The sequence below is a fragment of the Xenopus laevis genome, chromosome 2S (genome assembly GCF_017654675.1).
Source record: "Xenopus laevis strain J_2021 chromosome 2S, Xenopus_laevis_v10.1, whole genome shotgun sequence".
In the NCBI taxonomy this organism is placed as follows: domain Eukaryota; kingdom Metazoa; phylum Chordata; class Amphibia; order Anura; family Pipidae; genus Xenopus; species Xenopus laevis.
Genome location: NC_054374.1, coordinates 149,738,291 through 149,760,629, shown reverse-complemented (window position 1 = coordinate 149,760,629; position 22,339 = coordinate 149,738,291). Strand labels below are relative to the sequence as shown.

At 38.9% G+C, this 22,339-nt stretch overlaps 1 protein-coding gene across 1 annotated transcript in view; it reads right to left on the bottom strand.

The window, feature by feature from the left end:
* micu2.S (mitochondrial calcium uptake 2 S homeolog) overlaps positions 1 to 22,339 on the bottom strand; it is a 184,076-nt gene that overhangs the window by 46,137 nt on the left and 115,600 nt on the right. The window contains 3 exon segments of the mRNA NM_001096590.1: positions 5,524 to 5,571; positions 13,332 to 13,407; positions 15,001 to 15,032. Coding sequence (NP_001090059.1) covers positions 5,524 to 5,571; positions 13,332 to 13,407; positions 15,001 to 15,032 — 156 coding nt within the window.

Here is a 22,339-nt window from a genome sequence, read left to right as displayed (position 1 = left end):
ATTCGCCTGAATCTTTCCTGAATCATGATCCGCCATAAAAAGTGGATTTGGTGGATCCTACCATTAAGTACTACTTTCACACTGTCTTTAAAGGGATCCTGTCATCGGAAAACATGTTTTTTTCAAAACACATCAGTTAATAGTGCTACTCCAGCAGAATTCTGCACTGAAATACATTTCTCAAAAGAACAGATTTTTTTTATATTCAATTTTGAAATCTGACATGGGGCTAGACATTTTGGCAATTTCCCAGCTGCCCCTAGTCATGTGACTTGTGCCTGCACTTTAGGAGAGAAATGCTTTCTGGCAGGCTGCTGTTTTTTCTTCTCAATGTAACTGAATGTGTTTCCGTGGGACATGGGTTTTTACTATTGAGTGTTGTTCTTAGATCTACCAGGCAGCTGTTATCTTATGTAAGGGAGCGGTTATCTGGTTACCTTTCCATTGTTCTTTTGTTTGGCTGCTGGGGGGGAAAAGGGAGGGGGGTGATATTACTCCAACTTGCAGTACAGCAGTAAAGGGTGATTGAAGTTTATCAGAGCACAAGTCACATGACTTGGGGCAGCTGGGAAATTGACAATATGTCTAGCCCCATGTCAGATTTCAAAATTGAATATAAAAAAAAACAGTTTGCTCTTTTGAGAAATGGATTTCAGCGCAGAATTCTGCTGGAGCAGAACTATTAACCGATTCATTTTGAAAAAAAATGTTTTTTTCCCCATGACAGTATCCCTTTAAAGGAGAACTAAACCCTAAAAATGAACAGGGCTAAAAATGGCATATTTTATATAGTGAACTTATTGCACCAGTTTCAGCTTGTCAATAGCAGCAATGATCCAGGACTTTAAACTTGTCACCATCTTGGAAAGTGTCTGTGACACTCACATGTACTTATATAGTGTCACTAATCAAATTCGGCTTCCCTAAAAGGAAAATCCAACTGCAATTTAAAGAAGCACTGGATAAAACCCGAATAGCTCCAGGAAAGACAATTAAGCATTCGGCCCCCGCCAAATCTGATCCAAACTGACCTTTAGGGTAGCAATACACTATAAGCTAACCTCACCAAACGAGCACATCCACCAATATCGGGTTAATCCATGATGGGAATATAAAACGATGGAATGAGGACCACATTGGCTAGTTGATGTGGCCCTTAAACCTGCTCTATCAAGATCTGGCCAATTTTAGGTCAAATGTTGGTCAGGGAGGCCCATCGAAGGGCCCCATATACTGTAATGCTGAATTGGTCTCTAAAGGTCCCTAAGCTCAGTAAGTGACAGCAGCACAGAACATGTGCAGTGAATTAGTAGAAAAAAGATGGGGAGCTACTGGGGCATCTTTGGAGACACAGATCTTTACTGCTAAAAGGCTGTGGTTGCCTTGGGCTGGTACAGAAGCACAAACCATAATATACAACATTTCGAACCTACTTCTCTAGTTTAACTTTCCTTGTCCTTTAAGGCTGTAATTGTGCAGCTGATTAATACAATATGTCTTACATTTCTGGGAAAAGCTTATTCTATCATCATTGTTATACATGGGCTAATTACAGCCGATAGCATTGTTCTATTGGAGTCAATAGAAATCATTTGCCTCTTGTTTATGAAGGTGGGAAGCGGTATTGCAAGTGACACTATCAACTGATATTTCAGCCACAACAGTTTTTGAGCAGATGGATAATTATATGTAATCTCATATTCCACCCTTTTAGTTAGAATTCCCTGAATCCTGTCATTCAATTATATCACTTCTTCATAAATTACAAGGCATGGATGTTTTCAAGAAGTTATATTTTAAAACGTTTATACCCCTTTTGACCCAGAACATTACCTTGCCACGAACACCATAATATATCTCAGCATATTATACGCAAATAATCCTAATGTTACTAATATAGTTTAATTATAAGGTGCCAACATATTCCATAGTGTTCTACAAAGAATAAAACCTATATACAACATATGGGTTACAAAATAGTCAAAGCCTTGGGTTTATCTATATTAAATCTTATCTGCCATCTCAGCTTTGTGTCATTAAGGGCTAGTCCACACGGGGAGATAGCCCTGCGTTTGCGGTCGCGGCGACAAAGCGCCGCGCCAGTCGCCGCGACTGGCGCAGGCGACAGTTTTGTATGGGCGCCTATGTAAAAACGCCTGTGCTAACCACACGAGGCGATGCGCTTTTCAACAGTCGCCTGAAAATGCCTCGCCAGGCTTTTTCAGGCGACTGTTGAAAAGCGCATCGCCTCGTGTGGTTAGCACAGGCGTTTTTACATAGGCGCCCATACAAAACTGTCGCCTGCGCCGGTCGCGGCGACTGGCGCGGCGCTTTGTCGCCGCGACCGCAAACGCAAGGCTATCTCCCCGTGTGGAATAGCCCTAAGGGGACACAGAAGTTGGCACTGAAAACAGTGGCTCTAAGTCATTTATTAACAAAGGCAGCTCCAGAACTAAAGATAATTATTTATTTAGCTTTACTATTGAAATCCCATGGGGACTTGGGGATGACGTTCTGGAATGGATTTGTGACCCAAATACGCGTGATTCTTAACATTGTGTAACGGCACCTTTAAATTGTGCTTACCTTTTAGGAAAGTTAGTATATTCTCCCTGTAGGTGGCACTAGAGCTATATTTAAACTAAGGTTTGATAGTATTTAAAGGAAAAGTAGCATTGCAATTTGCAGGCTTACTTGTTAATAGGGGACAAGGTGCAAAGAACAAAAGAAATGCAAAACACCATGTTTTCAGCACTCGGCACCTTGCCCCTGGAATTTGCTCCTTGTGCCCAGACAGAAAGGGCAGGAGGTATGCATCACATGGGCAGCCATCTCTATCACTCGCTCACCAACCTGCCCTGCTTAAAAGGCTGCGCTTTATAGGTGCCAATTGCTATTTTAACGTTTAACGAAGCCAAGCAGAGGATTTAATTAGATATGCCTAGAATCTGTTTTTCATAACTTTCCTATAAAATTCAATTTACTTAAAGTGAAACTGACACTAAAAACCTAATTTTTAAAATATGAATGTACATTAAAAGTTTGTTTTTTTAAGTAATTGTTAGTTGAAGTTTCTATAACTCAATGTTTTGCCAACCTCACTGTCCCATCTCAGCCTGTTAGTAAGAGTTTCTAATAGGGATGCACCGAATCCAGGATTCGGTTCGGGATTCAGCCTTTTTCAGCAGGATTCGGATTCGGCCGAATCTTTGTGCCTGGCCGAACCGAATCCGAATCCTAATTTGCATATGCAAATTGTGGGGTGGGCGGGATTTACAAAACAAGAAAGCAAACCAATTTTTTTCCACTTTTTCCTTTCCCGCCCCTAATTTGCATATGCAAAGTAGGGTTCGGATTCGGTTCGGCCGAATCTTCCAAGATGGATTCGGGGATTCGGCCGAATCCAAAATAGTGGATTCGGTGCATCCCTAGTGTCTAATGCTAACGGACTCCTGCTGCACAAATATGGCAGCACCTCTCATACAGGAACATGGGGCACCAGACAGGTAATGTAAAAGCACTGTGCAAATACTTTATGGCAAAGTTATAAGTAGCTTTCAAAGGCAATATTATGACAGATGTAAAAAAAGAGTTTCATTTCTGGTGTCTGGGATGGTTCTGTGACAAAAGCACAGAAATCTAATTCAGCTAGCAATATTATGGAGAGTGTGTGTCACCCTCTTGTTACAATAAGCAAAACCCTTATGAGTCTAGGTTTTTAATACACTAAAAGGTATACACTGGGGCTTATTTGAAAACTACAAAAAGTGCCACTCTGGTGTGCCACTCATCATACACTGAAGGTAACTTGCACTAGAACCCTTAATCCAGGGGTCCCCAACCTTTTTTACTCGTGAGCCATATTTAAATGTAAAAAAGAGTTGGGGAGCAACACAAGCAATAAAAAGTCAATGGGGATGTCAAATAAGGGCTGTTATTGGATGTTTGCTAGCCCCTTTTTGGACTGGCAGCCTCCAGGAGTCTCTGTTTGGCAGTACACCTGTTTTTTATACAACCAAAACTTGCCTCCAAGCCTGGAATTCAAAAATAAGCTCCTGCTTTGAGGCCACTGGGAGCAACATCCAAGGGGTTGGTGAGTAACATGTTGCTCGTGAGCTACTGGTTGGGGACCATAACCTATGGCCCAACGTAATGCAATGCCATGGAAAGAGAATGTTCCCAGTAATAATACAGAAAACAGGATTATTTTGTTAAGTGTTTTTATGGTTTGAATAGTTATGCTTGTCATTTCCCTGGAAACCGAAAGTTCCTCCCAGTTCATTGACAGAGATACTGCACTTTTATTGAAAATGTATACTTGCAGTACCATTCTAGCTTTTCTGCTGACATATTCTGACACAGAGATATATATATATATATATATAGATATATATATATATATATATATATATATATATATATATATATATATATATATATATATATATATATATATATATATATATATATATATATATATATATATACATACACACATACATACATACATACATACATACATACATACACACACATACAGGGGTCACATGATTGGATTACACTGATGGGAATACCAACCGATGGAATGAGGACCGCGTTGGCTAGTTGATGTGGCCCTCAAATCTGCTCTATCAAGATCTGGCCAATTTTTGGTCAGGGAAGCCAATCAAAGGGCCCTATATAATCTGATGAATTGGTCTCTAAAGGACCCAAATTGGCATCTTAAATCTGCCCGTGTATGGCCACCTTTAGGCTCTCCCAAAATTTAAACTGCAAGATAATCTAGAGCAGACAAGGGGAACTGACTTAGTAGTTTAAATACTTGGTCCCCATTCTTATCAAGAACAATGCTTCTACTAAATACTGAGCATTTCTCAAGAACACATATGCACAGTTCACAGCTGTTAGCAAAATATTATCATTACCAAAAACAGTCCAGTTACAAACAGTTCTATAATCCAAATGTTGCTTTCCCTAACGCATGGCAAGATGGAAGGCATTGGTGAGACTAAAAACATGATGGTTCTTCTAGAGCAGATCCGTGCAACTAGAAGTCCAGGAGCCTGATAAAGGCATTCTAATAGACTATTATGGCTCCCAGGCTGCTCAAGGACTCCACTTATTACATAATTTCATTATAATCTTGCCTTCAAACATGTTATATAACAAATATTTGGTCCACCATATGGTAAGCATTGGACAGCACCATTCTATAGGTTCAGCTATTAAATTGTTTTGTGTGTGAGTTTGTGTCTATACCATATCAGCAAGGGAGGGAGTTGTGGCACAGGGATACTGCAGCACGGTTGGGGTTGAACAACAGGTATGAGGAAGATGTCTGCACAGACCTCAATACTCTACACAATGTATAACAACATGTACTGTTCATGTTTACCAAGAACATTCAGGGTGCCCTCTATCCTTCCCTAACACCTCCCCATATCATTCTCTCTAATGACTTGTAGCTGGCTCCAAAGACAAGAGTCTGTTTAAAAACAAAGAAGAATTAAAGGAAAAACCTACTTGTGAGAATTGTCAGCAGGAATAAATATTCGGTGTAAGAAATCAGCCCTGAAAAGAAAACAAAAAAAAAACATTATGATGGGAAAGAAACATCATTCCAATAACCAGACGTATGGCCAAAAGCACATTTCAAGCATTTGCCTCATTTTTTTTATTAGTGACAATACAGTTTATGTTACAGTGTCACATTTACACAAATAATCGCAGTGCGGATCAGTTTCACATAGTTCAGCGTCATCGTTTTAGACTTGGACGGCGCAAAGCCGGCTCCTCCGCTGGTGCTGTGCCGAGAGTCGATTTGTTTGGGTAAAACATTAGCATCTGTTTCATGCTTTTGCTCACTTAAAGGAGTAACATTTATTTGTTTTTAGTAAGGAGTCGACACTAAATCTTGGGATTCTTTCCTCTTTCTTTGCTCAAAAATGTTCATTGTTTATAAGAAGGGAAAATAAATTAAGAGCACTTTGTCATATTTAGTACTCCTCTACTGTTACTGAGAAGGATCAAAGTATTTGGTTTCCGTGCTGCTTTGGAACAGAGGAGAGAAGCCGATGTAGGGATTTCACAGGGAATATGGAAACAGGCAAGGCTGCCAGGTTACTAGATTGCACTGATTGTTCGGCTAGGCAACATGCCAAGGGGAGACTTCTCTATAACAGGGGAGCATGTCCTTTCCGCAAGGAGATTTTGATTCTTCCTCCAGGAAAACTGCAGTTCAAAGCTTGAAAAATATGAACTTGAATGACACCATTGAACAAAAGGGTATCCTATTCATCTCATGCCAAAGGTGCACTGGCCAATAAAGCAGCTCAGGATGGGAAATATATATAAGGGCCATATCTTGGATTTGAGCAGTGTGTATGGGGATCACCTAGGAGAGCTATGCAGCCCATTCAGATCACTGGCTGAATGGATTAATCATTGGAACATGTAGGATTTCCAATGGGATTTCCCAAATGGAAAATCTTACTTTTTTTTAGGTTAAGCTTTTTTTTTTTTTTTTAAATTGTTTTTTATTGGAAGTCCAGCACACAAACACATGATTTCACTTCTGTAAAGGTACAGTTATGTTGTTAAAATTGTATATAAGTGCATAACTAATAAAATATTGATTTACGTATATAAAGGTCATAAGTGGTCATTTTTAAACATACATACTGTATTCCATGAACACATGCAAAAGGAAAGCACATTAGGAGAAATATAAAATCTGTTGGGATGGGCTGGCGGTGTTCATACTTCCATAATTAACACCACAACTAAATAAAGTGCTGTATATTCATTTTCTTTTTTTGAAAACATTAATAACAAAACAAACAAGATAGTTAAACTAGAATCAAACATGTCCGTTATTCGTCCTAGATGTACAAGATCATCCATAATCAACCATATTATTTGAAAAAACAACGCGAGTCCCAAATACAGCGTGTTTCCAGTCCAGCAATTGTCAGGCTCTCTTCTGCCCCAAAAAATAGTAAATTCCAACAATAATCGCTGTGCACCTCAAAGAAGTTATTGAGGGGGAAAAAAACAGAAAAAAAGTAATATAGTTTAGTATTCTAGGTTAATATATCTCACCAAACACGTGTTTAGTGTTAAACAATGTAGTGCGCCCCACAGATATTTTTTAACTGTGATAAGAAGTGAAATAAGCACAGCAATCGTGTAGCGATGAAGTAGGATGGGGTATATTAAATACCCACATTATGATCGGTGGTATTCCCGGTGGTCTATTATACTTATAGACAGCAATGAGTTAAAGCACGTCTCAAGATATAGGTGCTCTGTCCCTAGTCTCAACTTCCCATATCTCCTTCGTGGGCAAGAAAGAACAACATGTGCCGAAGCGTAAAATACCCTTTAATAAATAAATATTAATAAATAAAATTGCACTCACAAGCATGTGGCTTTGATTCATTAAAATCCAGCTAAAAACAATAGGAAGCAGCTTTGTTGTGGTTCAGTGTCCCTCTTGTGTCTCTCCAGCGTTCACTTCGCTTGTCTCCACTCTTCCTCGTCACCACTGACACATTTCGCCGTTCAGGCTTCCTCCAAGAGTGGAGACGTCTCCTACGGATTGTTTCTCCCTCCTTTGGCAATTCTATGGCCAACTCTTCCTCATGCCGTGTACAGCATTTTGTTTACACCGCGGCCTCCTCTGCCATGGGCTTGCAATATCAGCTGCTGGTCAAACATTTGGAGCAGATCATATCCTTACAGCACTGTTGCTGCCATCACTGAATTCAGTGATTATTGTTGGAATAATCACCCATATGTTAGTGGACTCTGGGAGGCAGCTGGGAGACCATCAGGTTGAAGTCATTTTGGCTAAGATTAATGGATTAGTGCCTCGTAGGCATTCTAAATCATACCACGGGGTGTAATGGAAGATGGATACTGTGAGTAGTCTGATATCAGAAGGGAGGCTTAAAACATATGTGGTCCAGGTGTCAAAACTGTCAGTTTGGACAGTTTTATTAAAGGAGGCTTCCATCCAGTCCATGTGGAACAGAAAATGTAATTTATTCTTAACTAACTTCATAGATGGTGGGGTAGTGGAAAGCCATTCCTGCAATATGGCTTTTCTGGTTGCTGCAGCTAATCTTTCTGCTAATGCTTTGTTAGCTTTAGATACTCGTTGCGTCCCTCTAATTTTGCTAAATAGAGCCCACTCTACATTGGTCTTGAATGTTTGTTTGGTTAGTGAGTTCCAGTATTTGCACACTTCTAGTCAAAATGCGTTAATAATTGGGCAAGACCATATATATTGTATTAGTAAGGCTTCCGTTCCTGAGTATCTTAGGCACATTGAGTTGGGTAACATACCCATTTTAAATCTCTTAAAGGGGGTCAAATATAATTGATGTAACCGCTGTAAGGCCATGATCTGGTATTGACTAGATGGTATTATTCTCATAGAATGGGAGTGAACTTTAATGACGTCAAATGTGGTTAGATGTGGTGATGGTTGATGTAACTTCTGAACATTTTCCAAAGGGAGTCGTTTATAGACGGGTCTGGGGTTACCCTAATGAGTTTGTAAATATAAGATGTAGAGTGTAAGGTGTTGGCTCCTTTCCATATATCGTTTAGAAAGTTCCTGGTCATCCCACGCAGGATATCTCTCGCATAGTGAGAAGCTTGAAGGTAATAGAAATATTGACCACAGAGGAAAGGAAATGTGACTGAGGCTTCTGAATGTGTCATAACAGTTAGGGTTTTGGTAAGCATATCTCTGATACAATAGATGCCTTCTTTATGCCAATTGTTAAAGACGTTTGTCAGTAAGCCACTTGAAAATTCTTTGTTACCAGTCCATGGTAAATATAATGAAAGAATGTGTGGCTTTCCATCTGTGGCGAACATTCCTCCAGGCTTTGTATGTATCTATGAGGATTAGCTTTTTATGTTTGTGTGAGTTCCTTGGGTGAAAGATGAATCAGGGGGTTCAAATATGTGGTTCCCATAAGTTTATGTTCTGCAAAGATGCTTCATTATAGTATCATTATATGCTTTGGAAATGTACGCCTCCATTTGTTCTCGGATGTTGGGGTTGAACAAGGCAATCCGGGGTCATCCCCCCCCCCCACCAAATAAAGTTTCTAAATATTTTGTTTACTAGTTTTTGATCTGATTGTATTAAATAGTAGGGTAACATTTGGATTTTGTATAGCAGCTTGGGAAAGGATATCATTTTGATAAGGTATGCTCTTCCCAAAAACGAGAGACTTATTGTCGTCCAATTTGCTAGGTCACTCTGAATATTGGATATGGTTTGGCTTATATTTGATTTATAAGTACCTGTGTGATGGTTCGTGAACTTAATGCCTAAATAGGTAATGTGGTGTTGTGCTTTTTTGAAGGGGATGTGTTGTGTACAATATGCATGTATGGTCTTTAACTTAATTGCTTCTGATTTATCATAGTTTATTTTTAAACCTGAAAAGGTGGCATATCTGATGCTAGTTTCCATAATTACAGGGATGTCACAATTTTGTTTGTTTATGAATAGCAAGATATAATCTGCGAATGCTATTATTTTGTATTGTGTTTGTCCTATGGTTAAGTCCTTGAAATGTGTGGTTTTGGGCCAAGTGCTGGAGTAATGGGTCTAATGCTATGTTAAAGAAAAGAGGGGACAGAGGGCAGCCTTGTCTGGTGCCTTTTCGTATAGGGAACCTATCAGAGTTCATGTTGTTCACTGTGGTTTAAGCTTTTTTTTTTTAGTGATCTCATTTAGTGTTTCGTGCAAAAAAACAAAAATACACTGTGGCAACAAAAACCCTGAATTTCAGAAAAGCAAATGTTAATGAGTTTAGGGACCCACTCACAATATACAGTACACAGACTAGAAATGGCACAATATACGGCTGATTAGTTATTAATACAGATAATTACTACATGGCAGCACAGAAACCAGTGCAATTAGCATCAGCCCTGTAGCATCAGCTTATATTACAGACCAACTACATTTTCAGCTTGAATTCCTTCATAATTGCTGCTATTGAGAAGCTGAAACTTTAGGCTGGTGCAAGTTTAGTATTTAAAATATGGCATTTTTAGCAATATTAATTTCTAGGGTTTAGTTCTCCTAAGTAAGAAGTAAATGTAGAAGCACGAAGAACCACCATATGTGACAAAGGAAAACTAAACCGCCAAAATGAATACTTGAGCAACAGCTCAGCACTAAAATACCTAGCATGAAACCAAAACCCATATGAATATCAGTGCCTGGTGTCACACTCCCATCATCCTTAAGTGGCCATACGTTATAAGATCTGCTATTATGCCAAGGTTGCCAAACGAGCAGGTCTTTCACCGATATGCCCAAGGTGGAAAATATTGGACTGACCCAATTTTTTGGCCCTTGAGCCAATGACTGGATCATAATTTTCTGCTATTCTAGTAGTCGGATCAAGGACAGCATCAACTAACAGAGGCAGACCTTGATTTGAAAGGAAAATCAAACTGGCATGATCAACATCTGGTTGATTTTTGTCCAGATATAGGTTGGGATGGCCCGTTGGAGGGCACTATACACAGGCAGATAAGCTACGATATACACTCATTTGGCAAAGGATCTTGAGAAGGGACTAGGGAGAGTACTGCATAATAATGCCAATGAGGTCCTCTATTAATGATACCTTTTAACTTAGTTGGGCAGTCTGTTGTGAGGGCCACATACACTGGTCTTTAAGCTCCGGTCTTGGTTTGCAGGGCTGAGACAGCATTTCTTGAACTGTATATGGCCGCCTTAAAGGGGTTGTTCAACTTTAAATTACCTTTAAATATGATATAGACATTGATATTCTGAGTCAGTTTAAAATAGTTTTTTATTTTTGTGGTTTTTCAGTTATTTCGTTGTTTTTGCTCAGTTTGAGGTTTGAACAGCTATCTGGTCTTGTTTACCTTAGCAACCAGGCAGTGGTTTGAATCAGAGACTGGAATATGAATAAGAAAGAGCACTTGAAAAAAGGGTTTCAGCACATTTGCTGTTGTGGCTGCCATCTGATTTTCTTTTGGTATATACAAATAAGAGAGACTGAATGGAAAGATGAGGCAATAAAAAGTAACAATAACACTAAAACTGTAAGCTCACAGACCAAACAAATTTTTGGCTGCTGTTGCCTATGACCCCTACTTGAAAATTGTAAAAATGTAGAAGAGCAAAACTATAAAAAAATAATGAAGATCGATTGCAAAGTTGCCAGAATTCAGTTGAACTGAAGAAGCTGCTCGGATGAGTAGTGAAACGTCTTCATTGATTACTCAGCAAGTCCAGTTGTTTTTTAGATTTACCTATACTAGATATACCATGACCTGGATGAATGAAAATCTTCATAGTGACATTCAAGAACACATATCTTATTGCTAAAGATATAAGTGTTAATATCTTATTGCTAAAGTTTAAGGGGAGCCACTGAAGTATTTTTGCTGTGGAGGCCATTACTTCTAGTTATGTCTCTGACTGCATTTGTATATTTGCAGTGGTACGGAGAGGACACCGATCAACAACGCCTTTGATGTGCGTTCTACTGAAAAGAGATGTCATCGCTGCGCAATATAAAGCAAAGAACGTGTGTTTGTTCAGCAAAGAGATTTACAGTTAACATGCTGTTCGTGTAGATTACAGCTAGATATAGCATATAATCACCTGATTTATTCCTAACCTGAAATAAGGTTTGAGAGGGAGAAATATGGGACAAGTGTACACTGCTTTCCAATACAGGTTGCACAACAATCAGTGGGCGCCTGCCAGTGACAGGGTTAAGATGATAATAATAATGGAGATTTAAAGAATTAGGAAAGTCGTTTAGCACTTGGGGGTGCCAAATGTTAGGCACCCCCAAGTGAATGTATTGACTTACCTGAAACCCTGGGCTAGTGCTCCTATCAGCAGAAAACTGCACCGGCCCAGGATTATTCCAGTGAGCACCACAGAGCGATCTTCTTCCAGCCTCTTCTTTCTTCGCGCGGCTGCACATGCGCATTAGAGTTATAAGCCGAACTTTAACTTAAAAATCGGCTTTATCATTCTACTCGCATGCGTCTGCCCCGGGAAATTTAAAGAAAGAAGAAGCCAGAAGAGAAACGCTCCGTGGGGCTCGCTGGAATAACCCCAGGCCGGTGCAGTTTTCTGCTGATGGGAGCCCCGGCCTGGGGTTTCAGGTAAGTCAATACAATCATCTGGGGGTGCCTAACATTTGGCACTCCCAAGTGCAAAACAACTTTTCTTCTCCTTTAAGATTTGTACTGTACTGTTCCAACCTGTACTTTTTAAATGTTTATTATCAGGTGTGTTTCGCACCCGGCACATTCCGTTTTCAGCACCGGAGTGGGTATAACGGCCGCACCGTTAGTACAGAGAGCACAATTGTGCTCTCTGCACTAGCAAAGCTGAAATTCCAATTGAGAAAAATTTTGGAATTTTGGCTGTTAAAATTATCAGGAGTGGCATTTTTGCCCCAGTTAACTTTAATAACAGCAGTGCCCCTGTTTATAATCTTGACACAAAAGTCCACAAATATCCTGTAAATTCTATCCTTATAAATGGCTTAGTGATGTCATCAGTTATACACGGAGCTTAGTGATGTCATTTTTCTCACGACTCCCTAAAACTTGCGTATATATTTTACTACAGGGGGTACTTAATTCACTATATACATTTTCACCTATATTGCTGACTTTTCCTGAAGGACCCTCTAGGGGACAAAAATAGATTATTCAGTACTAGGGTTATCTGTGAAGAATGATCTTGAGTGAAAAAATTGAAAGCAGTTTCCTGGTAATGTCAGTGGGGATGTCTCTAGGATATTTACATATTATTTACAGACTTAGATCAAATATATTGTGTGGATGGGAGACAGAATGGATTCAGCTTCATATTAACAAATCCTAAAGTCTAATATCCCCAAAATGGGATCGGGATATTCACATGCTATATTATTCCTTTAATTTCTCCATCTTATTAAAGCAACATTTAGTATTATTATATTTAAATTTTGTTTAGCAGCTCTCCAGTTCAGAATTTCACCAACTATCTTTAACCTGGCAGTAAAGCAGCGATTTGGATGATTGCGTGCTGAATAGGAGAGGGCCTGAATAAATAAAAACAAGTAATAAAAAGTAACAATGAATTGTAGTCTCGAAGAACAGCAGCCTTTTTTTGTTGCCAGGGTCAGTGGCCCAGATGACAACCATATAACCATTTTAAATGCCAACTGAAAATAGGCAAAAGAGGAAGGCAAATTATTAAAATAATAAATTCATTTCAGTGACCCAGCCCCAAATAATACTGAAAAAATTACCTTTATCTCCAAGATCTCGAAAAAATGTGGATCCCGGCTTGGCCTTTGTTGCTTGGGACAACATAGCATCTAACTCCTTTAAAAACAGGCAGATATAAGACTGTTACTGTTCAGTTGTAAGAAAATAATCCATTCCAAATTTCCAATGATGACAATACAGGGATTCCTGGAGTAAAATACACCCGACTTAAATAAAACTCTTACACTTGCAGACTGGGGCTATTACAGTAACATACTATGGTTTGTAGGGATGCACCGAATCCACTATTTTGGATTCGGCCGAATCCATCGCAAAAGATTTGGCCTAATACTGAACCAAATCTGAATCCTAATTTGCATATGCAAATTAGGGGTAGGAAGGGGAAAACATTTTTACTTCTTTATTTTGTGACAAAAAGTCACGCGATTTCCCACCCGTCTCTAATTTGCATATGCAAATTAGGATTCGGATTCGCTTCGGCTGGGCAGAAGGGTTCGTCCGAATCCGAATCCTGCTGAAAAAGGCCGAATCCCAATCCGAATCCTGGATTCGGTGCATTCCTAATAGTTTGCTTGACTTTTATTAGCATTTAGCTTTAATAAACCACCTGCCCCAATCCCCTCTGGTGTGTGTTGTCTACTGCTGAGCACAGAAATGTAAAATACTATGTTACGGCAAACATCGGTCTTGTTGCATTTAATAAGTAAACGTATATATTTCAACTTACACAGAAATTCAACTTTTTTCAGTTCAGTTGTTTTCAGATTTTTCCCCAGAAATAAAGATTTTTTTCAATTACTTTCCATTATTTATTTTCAGCTGTTTTCCCAAAATCTAAGTTTAAAATTTAATGACCCTTCCTCTGGTGTTTGAGTCTGGCAGCTCAGTAATTCAGGTGCAGATTCTGAACTGTTACAGTTTTGCAATATTTAGTTGATACATTTCTCAGCAGCATCTCTGGCGTATTAGCAACTATTGTATCAATTCTAACAGCTGCCTGTAATGAAAGTTAGGGATTATGCAGGGACAAAGATAACAAATGTATCAACTAAATGTATCAATTTAACAGTTTACAGGGTCGGCGACCCCCCCTCCCACAGCTGCTTTAGAAGGTGAAAAATGACACTTTACACTTCAATATTAGAAAAAGGGTGACACATAGAAAATAGAAAGTAATTGAAAAAGTTGTTATTTCTGGTGATCTATCAGAAAACAACTAGTTGTTTGAAGGTGAACTACACCTTTAAGAACAAAACTACAGTCCTTATCTCTTAAGTAAGTCAGGGACTGCCTGTTATATGAAGTATACTCTATTTCGAAATCCAGGATCCGAGCAAAAGGGCTAATATAGTGACTGCTTTCTGTGAATTGAATAAGAATAAATCATGTGTGTGTGTATAACTATCTACCTTACAGCTCTGTGTACTCACCATAGAGTTTGGCCTGTTTGATTTCCAATTAACTCTACTATGGGGAGTCTGAGCCTATTTTATTACATAGATAAACTTTCATGCCCAATCTACCACGAAAAGGCATCAGGCTCAATTCCACATTACCAATACTTGGGGCCATCCTAGCATGGTCCAACCTCAAACCTACCTACGATGTAAAGGCGTTAACACAATATATAGGTAAAAGTTGTCACTATAATTGGCTCGTGCATTGCAAAGGGGAAGCAAAATGTCGTACCTTTTTTGTTAGAGTTTTCGATAAAGTTCTACCTGAAATTAAAAAAAAAAACATATATAAATATGCAAGTACATAACACTACAAAAATCTTTTGTGAAAATGTAGATGTGTTCTATAAAAAATAAAAATAAACCCATCATTACACAAACCAGCCAATAAAAAGTCATGTTTGTATACAGATATAGGATCCGTCATCCAGAATGCTTGGGACCCGGGGTTTTCCAGATAATAAGTCTTCTTATGACGTGGAACATCATGATTTAAGATTGCTGAAAACATTCAAATATTAAAAACAAATATTCATATAAACATTTTCTACATGGATTTATGCTAGAATGATAGCCTACTGTTGTGTCTTGGCAAAAATCAGTCCCAGGCCCAGACTGACAATTTGGAAACACTGGCAAAAGCCGACTGCACAGAGCATAATTCCTACTTGCATCTGATAATATTATAATAACTTAAAGTAATACTGATTGTACTGATGTAAGCTAATGGTAGCTCTGCATTCCTGAGATGCTTGTCTACTCTACAGTCTTTTTGGTGTTCTCTCACCGACAGTCTGACTGCAGGCATTCATGATGAGCTACACAACTTTACGGTCGGAAACCAAAGCTACCTTCATTTTAGTCTTTACAAACAATTTTACACCTGCAGTAACTTCGTAAACCAAGCAGACATATTTGAGATTGGTATTGAAGATCAGCACTAATGTAATGTCCTGTTAAAGGGAGCTGGAATCAAACCAGGCTTCTCTAATTCAGCATCTTGTGTAGCAATACAACATCCCAGCCAATCCTTTATTCATGACCTTGCTGCTAAACTCCTACAAGAGATTAGGTTACCTTATATGTGGTTATATTTGAAGTTGAAATGGGCAACATAGTCTAAAGTAGAGTGCAAACTGGTATCAGGAACATTCTCTTGGCATAGCTAAGCCAAATAATTGCTCACCTTGTGATCCTTATCTCCGTGTTCATTCCACACAGAGAAGCCCTGTCCAAATTCCTTGTTATGAATTTCCCCCAAATCAGAGATAACATTTATGTATAATGCAATAAAAAAAAAATATGCAGTATTATGCTGTGAAATTCAATCCACCACACATAATTAATGTAATCAAAACTCATCATTCCAACAGGAAAATAAAACAAAAGTCCATATTTTGTAAGGGACGTAATACTGAACAGTTCAAGGAAAAGGAAGGTACCAAGTTTTAAAAAAACTCCACAGTGACTATAGTTGCGTTCTACCTTGTGCTAGTGTTCCTCTACCTATAAAATGCATTAGTCTATGGAACTTTTCCTCTGAGTACTGCATCGCTATATTGCTCCAGTGCCCTAGGCATAGGAAGAGAGTAGAACCACTGAAGGTGTCTAAGGCTAATGGCACAATGGGCTGCACCTCGGCCTTTTCTCCGTCTGCATTTTTAACACAGGCAGAGAAAAGTCAATGTGCTTTGTGGCATCTCTTGTAGAAGAACGACGTGTAAAGATGTGCATATCTAAATTTGAAAAGTCAACTGTCTACTACTTTTAGGGGCCCATTCATTAAGTTCGAGTGAAGGAATAGAAGAAAAAATGCTTCGAATTTCAAAGTGTTTATTTGGCTACTTCGACCACGACTTTGAATCGAAGGATTCGAACTAAAAATCGTTTGACTATTCGACCATTCGATAGTCGAAGTACTGTCTCTTTAAGAAAAAACTTCGACCCCCTAGTTTGCCACCTAAAAGCTACCGAACCCAATGTTAGCCTATGGGGAAGGTCCCCATAGGCTTGCCTAACTTTTTTTTTGGTCGAAGGATAATCCTTCGATCGTTGGATTAAAATCCTTTGAATCGTTTGATATTCGAAGTCGAAGGATTTTCATTCCCCAGTCGAATATCGAGGGTTACTTAACCCTCGATATTCGACCCTTGATGAATTTGCCCCCTACACACATACTCCCATCCCCTAAGGCTCACACAGTAATGCAGTCGTCACTTGGAGCTGTGCTGATCTTATTGGACCGTTTTTAATCAGTTCGGACTTTTAGAGCTTTTTGGAATTTTTTTTCGCTAGTAATTTTCCGAAAAACTAACATTTTTAGTGGTTTTCGAGATAGATGTAATTTTTTGCATCATTCAGTGCTTTTTTGTTTTGTTTGTTTGTGCTCTCTATATGTGAGTCTTTAAATTTCATGTGGTTTTTTAGTGAGTTTAGTAGTGGTTTCGAAAGTCTCTAAAACCACTAAAATGAGAATGTTGATAAATAAGCCTCTTAGTTTCCCTTTTACTATTGCTGGTGATGTTAAGGCTTTCTCACTTTGACTTGCTGATGATTCTTCCTCAAAAACTTTTTACTCTCAATTGCATTTTTTTCTTAAGCATCTGTATAATGACAAATGCAGAGCAACGAAAACAGAAGGTGGCATGGTGAATTATGAAAAAAGACTAAAAGCTGGGGTTCTTAGATAAATTATAGCTAAAATAAAATGTGTGTATGTGTTTGTAAGTGTTCAAAAAAGTGAAAAATGGTATGCAGTACATTGTGATTAATTGCAAAGCTGTAAATTCTTCTTTTTTAGCCAAGGGGCATTGTGAGCAATAACTGTAATCACAAACTTCAACTCGTTGATCCTGGGATTAGAAATAGTTGTCATATATAAAGCCAGAAATTAGTGAAATTTGGAAGCAGATTTTGTTCCCATTCTCTGGACCAATAACAAGGGTATAGGGAATGTTTGCACTTAAAAGATAGTGGGTAAGGGTTGTTATTACATTTTTTCCCCTACTGTCTGTGAAGGTAATGCCCAACAAGACCCCTAAGGTTTTTCTAAGTGAAACTGCTCACAAATCATCACGATTAGTTTTATCATGAACAGTCGGTCCTCCTTTTGAAGTCTTCTTGTATTTTTGTAAAGATAACACTGGACATTCCCAACTGCTTTGAGTGAATGAACTTCTATAGGAACGCACACTTTTATCTTCTGTGCCATTAGATTTTTATCGACTCATCTCTTAATTTCTCCCAGTAATCTGGTTCCTTTGAATTCCCTGTCACTGTCAAGACTTTTTAACTGTATGAAAGTGATGGGTGTTACTGAGTGCAAGTGTGCACTAACTTAATTCGGCCTAATGCATATCCAAGCCCCGATGTTAGGCTTGTCCCGCATATTTATGCTGAAGCATGATATATCATGGAAAAACATTCTGAGGCTCACAATTAGCCTTGACATGAAACCACTGTTGCCCAAGGCAAATCAAAGCTGAATCAGCTGCAGTTGGTGATGTTTTGTTAGTCACAGCTATCAACTAATTGTATTCAGCTAGCCTCGGGGGAAAGTCTTTTCTTGACACTATCTAAACATCGTATTAGTAGTGCATTTTTTTCAGACTGTGTATGAAAAATGGCCTTTTGCCTATAAGATGAGGCTGCTTGTAGTTGGTGACTTGCCTGTGTGTTCTGAGCAGTATAAACATTACACAGATTCTCTCAGATAGGTGAAGGCATGCATAAGAAAAAAATGTACTATATGTAGGAAGCCAAAATTCCATCTAAGGTTTAAAGATACATAGAATAAAAATAAGTGTTTTTGATCTTTAAGGCTTCTAATAAAATTGAGCCAGATTTCCTTAAGCTCTACACTTCAGCAACTTGCACGTAAACAGCATAACAAATATCTTCTCGTTTAACTCAATGCACACTGGAAGTATTGTTTATGGCAACTACAAAATGACATAAAGTGCATTCGCTTCAGCAATGATGCAATCTGAACAGGAGATAACCTCACGCATTTTCTGGTCAATAGTTTGGCTTGAGGCAACGCTGAGATATACATTTGTACTTATAGAATGTAAAGGTAGTAAATGCAACTGTAGTTAATAGTAGCAGAAAAAATCTAGATGTCTAGCAGATGAGTCCATCTTTGGGTAGCAGACAGTTCAATCACCTTTACTTTCTTCCACTTGAGGGACATCAACTAGTCTAAAGTCCATTAACTTTTGTATAGCATTTTTTATAGAATGCAACTGGTACACAGTGGCTTCATTTTCATGTTGATTTGTGCCTGATCTCTAAAACTAGTCTCTCTGAGGAGAAAAAACTAATTTGAATTGGTTGTGTCTTTTTAAAGGTCCGTTTCAATGAACCAAAATGCGCTGCATCTGTACTGGAACATTTTGGTGAAATACTGTAATTCTTAAAGCTTGAACTGAAACCTAATCTGACCTTACTGCAGTGGGAGGGGGGGGGTTATAATGAGCTTCGTCCCTGTACTTCAGAAATGTGGTCAATATTGCATGCTATTGTTAAAGGCGGAGTGTCCTTTGCACTTTGGGAAGCCAAAAGTTAGGCAACCCCAAGTGATTGTAATTACTTACCCGACCGGTGCTCCTATCAGCAGAAAACTGCACCAGCCAGGGGTTCTTCCAGCAAGCACCACAGAGCAATCGTCTTCTTCACTTGTTCTCTTTCTGAATTTCCCAGGGCAGACGCATTCACAGTAGAATGAAATAGCCGGCTTTTTTGTTAAAGTAACCGCTACTGTGCATGCGCAGTCCTGAGAAGACAGAAGAAGCAGGAAGACAATGGCTCCTTGGTGCTCTATGGAAGAACCTCAGGCCGGGGCTGATACAAGCACCGGCCCAGGGTGTCAGGTAAGTAAATACAATCACTTGGGTTGACTAACTTTTGGCCAGGCCCGGATTTGTGGCTAGGCCATAAAGGCAAGTCTGTGGGGACGGCATGCTGCCCAGCCGCATTCTAAAAAGCACTAATCTCCAGCGATCTGGCGTATGCATACGTGAAAACTGGTGGGCGCTAGGACCAGGGGCGCAACGACGGGCACTAGGACCAGGGGCGCAACACAGCCTTGGGGCACCACAGAAAGGAATCCGGACTTGCTTTTGGCACCCCCAAGTGTTGCAACGATTTCCTTCTCCTTTAATTTTAAAAAGGCACTTGTTCACTGGTGAGCAAATGCCAGCTCAGATGAAGAATAATCATTTATTTTTTTAGGTTTTCTTTAATCACAGTAAATATTTAAGGAATGAAGAAGTTGCTTGAGTGAGGCGAGTTAATATACCACATTAAAGCAACCCACAAGGCTTTAAGTACATAAATATATGATCCTTGTACATTTATGTTCAAAAGACACCTTGTCTTGCCATCAGTGGCACGGTTTCAGCAGCAATTTACCACTTGTGCTCGTCCACTAGTTGCTGATCTACATCTTGTTGCTGGAGAGTCACTGGCTGAAGTTTAGGTAGATGCCATTAATGGAAGCGTCCAATATACTGCAGTTTAATCTAGCTATCTCTAACTTTAGGCTACCCATTAACTTCTGATTAAATGTTGTACTTCCCAGAATTCCCCAATCGGAATAGTAAGCCACACCTTGAGCCTGCCCAGTCACATCCTTATGTGACCCTAAGCCATACCCCATATACTACAAAGAACCTCTGTTTTTCGTCCACGGCTTTTGTATCAGGGCTGTTCCATTTCAGTGGTGGTGGTGGTGGTGCTGCTTATTGAAGAAAAAATTAGGGATGCACTGAATCCAGGATTCGGTTTAGATTCCGTCTTTTTCAGCATGATTCAGATTCAGCTGAATCCAGATACCTAACCAAACCGAATCTGAGTCAAATTACTTTTTGTCACTCAAACAAGGAAGTCAAAAGTTTTTTTAGTTGCGCACTGCATGGTCGGTTCTCTTTCTGCGGTGCTTCCCTAATTTACATATGCAAATTAGGATTCGGTACTGCATTCAGCCGAATCTTTAAAGAAGGCTTCGTCACAATCCTAAAATAGTGGATGCGGTGAATCTCTAATCAAAATGCAATTATGGGGAAAAGGAACGTTTTTCACAGACAAAGCCTCCTCATAAATAGGTCATTTTTTCATTTTAACGTTTTAATGACTAAAATCTAGAACATACCAAGCCTCAATTTATTACTCGACGGCTCTACATTTTGACCATATAATAGATGAAGTGGTATCTGGTTACATAAGGAGAGTATGATGGCAAATCCATATCAAGACCCCCCTAGTGAATGCCTCCTCAACGTAAAAATAGACGATGTACTAGACAAATTCCAAAGCTGCAATAAAATGTTAACCTTCCAACTATACATTTTTCTTTGCCCTCTTTCAGACGGACATATGTTTTTATGCAAAATGAAATATGCTCAGTAAAATAGCGCTTTATCAGGAATGCTGGTTTATAGCTTTGTATGAAGGTATGCATTTTGATGAAACCCTCTGGGTATCTCACTGCAAAATTTACTCCCTTCCTTTGCAGAATCAACCTGCTCAAACCATTACTGGTTAGTCCGAAGAAAAGGTGCTGCTGCTTCAATAAAACTGTGGCTTATAGCCGTGATTGTATCAGGGTTACATATTCGTTTAAATGTTTAGTAACATATTTTCACCTCTGGTGCCAACTGCTAAGAATGCGTTTGGTGTAGCCAACTTTAGACTGTTCAGGAAGTTGCAGTCTAGCAACAGCTAAAATGGCCAACGGTAGGCATTTCCCTGAATATAATCTCTTTGAAACCAATTGTATTCTACTTTTATACATATATATTATATGCTCAAAAATAATCAAAATTCTGTAAGTCATGCTGTTATTTGTAACATATGCAAAAGAGACTCGATAAACAGGTAATTTTAGTAGCGGTTGTACATTCTAAAGCCTTCCTGGATGGTAAACTAGGGGGGAAAATCATATGTGTGAAATCATAATGCAGGACAATGCACAAAGCCAAACTTATGGGGGAAATTTTTGCAAAACATTATTTGCAGGATAAAGTAATATATCTAGTCTTTACAATCATGCAAACACACACGGTGGGTCAATGAAAAATGGGTTATATGGAACTAATTTACTTTGTTTCTATGAGCAGAGAAGAACTTTGGCCAAGGAGATGTAACTGATACAGCAGATTGAGACTTTACTAAAGCGTTTCTTAGTTGTCCAAAAATGAAGGAAATAGGAATAAGTATTTGTACAGAAAAAATCTGTACAAATAGCTGTGAATTGTTCCTATAGTATTGCCATTGTGGATTATTAGTCTCTTGATAAAGAATGGTCACCTGCAAAGGAAACTGTATAAACAACAAAATACAACAACTACTCCCTATTGAGGAGTGTTACACTAGTTAATGTCCTAGTATGGTTACTCAAAATATTTACAGATACTTAAATATCTGTAAATACTCCAGTGCTGGGGTCCTCAACTTTTTTACCCATGAGCTACAGAAACCTCTATGTGGGCTTGCAGCCTACAGGAATCTTAGTTTAGCAGTACACATGGTTTGTAAGCAACAAAATCTTGCCTTCAAGACAGAAAGTCAAA